The following is a 7,467-nucleotide window of genomic DNA, read 5'->3' on the forward strand; positions in this document are numbered from 1 at the left end:
AAAAATATTCCCATTTCTGATGCTCTCGCTGTCCAGCTTAATGCCTCACACAAAGCTCCCTGAACAAGAACAGAGATGCTATGACACACAGATCTGTGATACTTCATACACCGGGTACAGCCGAATGCCTTTTTGGCAAGTTAGGTTCAAGTGGCAGTGAACTGCAGTTAGGAATTCAACGCAGTCTATGCAGTCAGGCCACAAAGCTTCATAAACACAGAATTATGTTTCAGCCTCTGTTTGAAATGATAGGAACTACACACATTCAACACATCTGTGTGTCAGGGTCACACATTTTGAAGCTAATTCTATGCTATTTAAAAAACAAATAGAACTTCTGTCCCTTCTTGTAAACCCAGCCACAAACATAATCACCCACAGTAATACAGAGTGCTAAAAGAAATGTTTTATAAACAAAATACTTTTATTAGGCTAGTACATGGATTATTTTAAATCAAGAACTAAAATACAGCTGGTATTACACTTTGTAACAGTTCATTTAACTAAAGTCAAAGTTACTGAAGATCAACCTCTGTAGATAAATTTTTTTTTTTTAAAAAAAAAGGTTTTTAAAAATATAGATGGAATTTCTTTTTCTCTTTTTTATTTACTATGTTTTGGCAATATAATTTAAACTAGATAACTTATCTAATAGACCATATCACTAAGCAAAACCAGAACTTCATTGGAACTGAATACAGACTGTTTTATTGACCTATTTCTGCTTCTGATCTGAAAATTATCCTATTATTAGTTTTTCAATTTCCATAAGTAAAATTATTTTCTCTTGGTTTTCTCTAATAGCTCCATCCAAGAAAACCTATCTTGTATATTTAGAGTTATTACAGATATGTAGTCCTTTTTTTTTGGTAATTTCTTCTAAGAAGACTCCCAGTGGAGAAATCTCTCACATTTTCTTCTTGTTTTTTAGCAGCATCATAATAATATTGCCCTGACTGGAAACCAGTAGTCACATCCAGCCTGGTACAGCTCCCAGCAATGGAAAAAAGTGTACTTAGGTGTGGCCTTTGCAGACTACACTATCACCTGAGCATTCAGCTACAGCATTTTTTTCATAGACTGTAGATATAAGGAAGTAACTGGCCAAGTGCAAAACAAGGAACAGACTCTTCTAAAACAAGAGACCTTTTATACAATGAGTGGGCTCATTCATAGAAGCATCCTAGAATGATGCAATGGCAAGAGAATTTATACCTCAACTTACATTAGAAAATGGTAACCTGGTACATACATCCTTCCAGTCCACAGACAGAATTGTGAATTATTAATATTTGTTATTTTAAATCATAGCTGTGTCAGAAACATCATTCTGACCCCTGTTCTATTAGCTTGATGCTGTGCAAACAATGGAGTTATACTGCCAGTACTTTCGGACACTGCTGTAAACCAAGTTATTGCTTTTGTATCAGACAGTATGGTTGTAACGGATGGCTTCATCTAAGTTATCTTTTCAGTGATCCATCTAAACTTTTGGATACATTTCTACTTTTAATTAATATTCCTGACAGGATTCAGGATCATTTTTTTTTCCTCCTCTCAGTTTTAAGTTAACAAGGAATCTTATCAGCAATGTTTTGCTCATCAGCTAAACAACAGTGACTGTTTTCATACTCTCCCAAAGGCGAAATAAAATCTTAACTTACATCTCTTCCTTCAGTATCAAAGGTGTGTCCAGTCAGTCCTGCTGTCTCATGCCACATCTGGCCACTCACTGTGTCACTATAAATTGGATCACTCGTGGCTCATGCCCGTTTCCTCATGTTAAGTTAAAGAAAGGTACCTTTCTTGTATACACGATTCCTTCCACTTAACCTTTTCTGGTAGGGTTCTGTACTCTCTGCTGACCTTTCGTTACAGCCAACGTGCCAGGCTCTCTTCTGCCAGCTCCTCAGTGTTCCTGTTCTTGAAAGATTTGTCATAGCTTTATTCTAAAATATGAAGTTTGATTACTCACATGTTGTCAGATATTCAGCCCTATTTATATGTAGCATATAGGTTTTAGAAAAGGCAGGTTTTCCAAGTGTGTACATTTCCATTTAATACATGTGTCTTTGAGGAAAATTTTCTCATTTGTTTTGTAGTATAAATAAGAAGTACAACAAAATTAAGATAATAATCTGGGAAAGAGAAACATCAGTGTTTTACAGAGTCATCTCTAAAACATCTAGCTTTAGATGTTCCACTAGATGCACCTAGTGGAACAAACAGCACATACACCTTATGAAACTGTGTACTTTACTGTAATACATATCATTTTACAAGTTCCTGGTATAGAGTTATGAAAATCAATTACAAACAACTAAATCATACTTCCTCCAGAGTAAATCACATGACATACATGTAGAAACTGGAGTAAGGAGGGATTGTATAGCAGTGCTTGCTATTAAAACAGCCAAAAAAAATCACTGATCGTGCAGTTGACTCTGAGCAGTCATCTACCTGAGCAAGACCAAGAACAGTTTCTCCAATAAGTAAAAACTAACTAATAAAGTCAGACAGCACCAATATATGAGCTGTTAAAGAGCTTGACAGTACAGTAAGATCATTGAAAATATCCCTGTTATATCAATTACATTCCAACAAAATAGTCTTGTAATCTGAATTACACATATACTGCCTATTTGTATAAGCACCAAGATAATATGAAGTAAAACCTTACCCATGAAGTCCCTCTGATAAATGGTCCCCTTTACAAATACAAGTTTTATGTACATTTGAATATTTTTGGCAAGAGGTACTGATTCTGTAAACAAAAAGTCATTGCAAATTCTGAAAAAATGTTAAAACTTGGAAACTTAAACTTGAAAAGGGATCAGAGGTAATCATTTCCTAGTAACCTGCTACATAATAAATTCTGTCAATAAATTCTGGTTTTAGAAATAGCAAAGTTCACTTCAGTTTCTGAAATAAGCTGCAGATCAATTGAGAACTTCTACTAGCTTGCACAACACTCTCTCACTTTCATGTTTTCCACACTGCAAACAAGGCTTGAACCGAAGTTTCTGCTGAACTTACAAGTCAGCAAGGCAAGTGAAAGGTTAAAACATCCAAATTTTCTTTTCCAGTATAAAAAAAAGGGACTAGGAACTTTGGTCAGAGACAAGTATGTTTTAGCCCATCTGCCAAAATAATTTTCAGACACAGGCAGCTATTTAAAATTAACTGCACCCGCATCCTTTATATTAATCTAATACTCTTGTTTCTATCCTCTTTCACTGACAGCTGTGCTCTTGCTCGTCCACCTGCTGTATAAGAAAGCATAACATACATGAGTTTAAAATCCTAGTGTCCAATTTTTAACATCAGGATGGGTCAACAGCCCAGTGTTTCTCAGACTGTCTGCTGGGACTGTCAGTGTGCCTCATTGCTACTAACCCTACGGTCGTTTCCTAACTTGGCATTACTGTTGTGCTCCATCTTCTGCAAAACCGCTGGAAGGTCGAGAACGGAAGAAATGATGTAGTGAGGTACCGGGGCGCTATCTGCTGGGGTTGCCATCGTTTTGTTTAGCCAGACCGTTGCCTTCAGGCCGGCGTTGAGGCCTCCTTGAATATCTGTGTCGAGAGAGTCACCAACCATGACACACTCCGTGGGCTGCACCCCCAGGAGGTCACAACAGTAGTGAAATATGGACGGTGCCGGCTTCTCCTCCTTCTGCTCTCCTCCCACAACGATGGCATCGAAGTAGGGCTGGCAGGCACAGGCTTCGATCTTCTCCCTCTGCGTCTGCCGGTCTCCGTTGGTCAGGAGGAGCAGGCGGAAGGCCTTCCGCAGCTCCGTCAGCATGCCTCGCGTCTTCTCGGCCAGGGTGAGATGCTGGAGCCGGGTGGTTTTCCACAAGAAGTAGCACTCGGCCGCCAGGCTGCGGTTCGCCTCGCCCCCGAGGGTCTCCTGGATCGCCTCCTCCCAGTGCGAGATCCGCAGCTCGGTGATGCACGTCCTGCCGGGGTCGTGGCACTCCTTCAGCAGCTTCGCCTGCACCTTCTCGCAGATGTCGCGGGCCTGGCCCTCCCCGCAGCGGTGCCGGCACCGCAGCGCCTTCACCACCTGCAACCGACATCACAACCCGTGGCGCCGCCGCCTCCCCCCCGACCCGACCCGACCCGACCCTCTACGCGCCGGGGGCGCGCCGGGACGGAAGGGAAGGGGAAGGGAGTGCGCGGCGAGCCCGTCCTGCCCCGCTGAGAAGGGCCGAGGCCGCAGGGCTCGGTGCCGGGGCAGTACCTCCTCGATGGCGCGGCGCCCGGCCGCCGCCGTGTCCACCAGCGTGTTGTCCAGGTCGAAGAACACCGCCTTCACGCTGGGCGCCCCCATGGCACCGCCGCGGGGGAGCGCCCAGCCGCTGCCGCTCAACCAGCACGCACACAGAGCTGCCGGCGGGGCCTCCCCTTCCCTCCCCTTCCTTTCTTTTCCCTTCCCTCCCCTTTCTTTCCTCTTCCATTCCCCGCCCCTCGCCGGCGCAGGGTGGGGACGCATGAGGGCCGCGGAGCGGGCGCCGCGTCCTGTCCAGTCCCTCACAGAGCTCACCAGCCGCGTGTCCCCTTTTTTTCCCCTGTTAAAAAATGTTGGCCTTTGTGAAGAGCGACCTGCAGGGAGGAGGAAGAGGTGCAACAGGCAAGAGATGCCCTCAGGACGGCTGCCCGCACAGCATCTCTCTGGAGAGACAGCGTTCTTCTGTAGAGACACCTGCGGGCAAAGAAAGCCACAATCCCTTCCACAGCATCACAATTTGTTCGAGATAAAGCCAAAGCCAGTGATTTCAGTATAAATACTTCGGTATTTGGGGTATAGCATTAGAATATTTGAAATTCCAAAGGTCAATATTTTCTAGAACAAATGAATCCCAAAAGGCATGACAGAGTAAGTTTTACACTTGCATTTTACCAATCTGCTGTTTCAGAACAGATCCTCTACCACAGGGTGAAGTTTAACATTAGGCTTGATCGGTCAGGTAATACTCTATGATAAAATGTTTTGATAAACGGAGTTTATCTTTTCAGCCAGCAAGTTCTGTAGATTGGGTTCTGCTAATACTGCTGATATCAACTAGACATTAGCAATTCACAAAGCTGGAGGAAACTTCGTATCTTACCAGAGAAACTGGAAGTTCACTCCAAGTCAAGTCACTTGGAGTTTGGAAAACTGCGCCTTAGCCAGCAATCTCCTTGTGCTTGTTTGGTGAAAGATGCTGGGTCACACAATACATGGGGCCAAAAAAAAAAAAAGTCAACACAGATCAAAACGTAATACTGAAACAATACTAGAAACACAAAAAATCACACCTTTTTTTTCGTTATGCAGAAGACTAAGACTAAGAATTCTAAGTCAGATCAAAAGGAGTATTTAATCAGAGTTAGATTAATAGGCTATTCATCACTGCAGCAATGCACAAAACAAAAGTAGAATTACAAATAAAACCCCGCACCATTGCAGACATAAATGAAGAGGCACCTAGCTGTAACATCTCTTTTGGAAACTTGAAATACTGAGGAAGCTTCTCTTCAAGCATTTTTTTCCTCATCAGAGACAGCCTGAACAGCTGCAGAGCCCCAGGCAAAATTGATTTACTTTCCTCCTCAAGAGGTTTTAGAGTTTCTGATTTTTAACTGTTGTCATGAAAAGGCCCCTTCTATAAAAGACGACATAAACCTCTAGCAACATTTTTTTAAACTATAATTAAATGATACCTTGGAAACCAAGCACTATTCAGTAACCTCATTTTACCCAATAAAATTCCACCTCTTACTTGTGAAGGCTTTGCTTTCCAGGAATTTCAAATCAGATATATTTATACATCGTTGAGTTTAGCTGGGTAGACACTGTCAGTGAAATGACTGCCAAATTTTAAACACCATGCTTTATTTTTCTACCTGACTTGGTATAATTTTCTCCTGAATTTACTTTTGGTTTAGAGGTGCAAGAAGGTACTTTGAAGAAATCTATTGAAGGAAAAGCTGATTCAAATATTGAAGTTTGTCTTTTCTAGATGCTCTGCTGGATTAAATTGAAAGAGTAAAATTAAGCATAGATACAGAATTGATAATTACATACCGGATTTAGCTCTGAATTTGGCAAAAATAAATATTTTACATTGTCTTGAAATTAAAGGTTGAAAGGTCAGCCAGAGATGTGTAATCAGATAAGGCAATTAATTTATATTCTTTAGTCTTTTGATTTGTAAAACAGATTCAGAAGCTGAATGATAGTAGAAAGTTAAAGAGTGGCTAAGTGGCATATCATTGTGTGAGTAAATGCAGTAACAGATCAGTTGAGGGGTACCTAAACAGGATTCAAAAGAGAAAACTTCTCTAACCAAGCATAACATGAACACAAGATATCTTTGATTCTTTAATTAAATAGGGACCATAACAATAGTCACATTTCAAGATATACAGTAAGTGATTTTGAATATTTGAAAAAAGGCTACATACTTATCAAATCAGTGTCAAATCATCTCACTTTATATTACATATAATATTATAATATTAGTTATGAAGGGAATTATATTAGCTATGGGAGCTGACATATATTTTGATATGACTCTTAAACTTAGTAAGTCCTGACTCTGGAAACATTATTGGAATTTAGTATTGACTGTCATTGGTTTTTAATTACTGGAAGAACACAGAAAAGAGAACAGTGGAGTACCTACCTCTTATTGAAAAAAATGGACTGCTTTTCGTCATTATTGTGATATGGTTGTGAAACTAATCTTGTGAAATTAGCTTTATGGTATTGGCCACAATAGCTATATTTACACTAACAAATTAGGCAACACCATACAACTTTCCCAGGCACTAGATTGTGATCGTCTCTATGGTTGGGAAAATGCTATAATGGCTCCTGGTGTGATTTTTATTTCCCAAATAACTTCCATATTGGGCTGAGGCCATTTACTAGAGGGAATTTAGACACAGCCTAATTTGAGAGTAAATATTAGATTTAATTTTTAATTAAATGGCATGTGGCCAGGACAGCCATTTTCAAGGCCTGTAAGTAGTTCCAGGCACCGATCATTTACTGGCATAGCAGAGCCATGGGATGGTTTACATGCTGGAAAGAAGAATACGCATGTGTTGGCAGGATGAGAGTCTTAAAATTTAAGAACAGCAAAGGGTTACGATTCTTAGTAAGTGTTATGTTTGAATAAGAGACTGTAAAAGATGGCATATACTCACTTTGTGTATTCCTATTTGAGGTATAGAAAAAGGTTCCAAATGGCATTGAAAGCAGTCACCTTACTATGGCAGAATTTAATGTTTTTCTTTAATTCTATCCATTAGTTGACTTGTAATAAAATGTACTACTTTCGTTTGATAAACAAATCAGTGTAGGCATGCTGATTTCACTCACCTCTTACTAAATTAGTTTTACAGAGTTTACACAGAAGAGTGATGAAAAAAAAAAAGCCGAATTTCTGGGAGTCTTTCAGTTTTAGAAGATGTA

General features: G+C 40.4%; 1 protein-coding gene across 1 annotated transcript; it reads right to left on the reverse strand.

Moving 5' to 3' along the window:
- Nucleotides 1-405: 405 nt before the first annotated feature.
- Nucleotides 406-4,409, reverse strand: NANP (N-acetylneuraminic acid phosphatase). The gene is made up of 2 exons (XM_035322995.1): nucleotides 4,246-4,409; nucleotides 406-4,068 (listed from the first exon to the last, which is right to left on the reverse strand). The coding sequence occupies exons 1-2, from the start codon at nucleotides 4,333-4,335 to the stop codon at nucleotides 3,373-3,375; spliced, it is 786 nt and encodes a 261-aa protein (XP_035178886.1). The 5' UTR covers nucleotides 4,336-4,409; the 3' UTR covers nucleotides 406-3,372.
- Nucleotides 4,410-7,467: the final 3,058 nt, after the last annotated feature.

The sequence above is a fragment of the Oxyura jamaicensis genome, chromosome 3 (assembly GCF_011077185.1).
Source record: "Oxyura jamaicensis isolate SHBP4307 breed ruddy duck chromosome 3, BPBGC_Ojam_1.0, whole genome shotgun sequence".
Classification (NCBI taxonomy): domain Eukaryota; kingdom Metazoa; phylum Chordata; class Aves; order Anseriformes; family Anatidae; genus Oxyura; species Oxyura jamaicensis.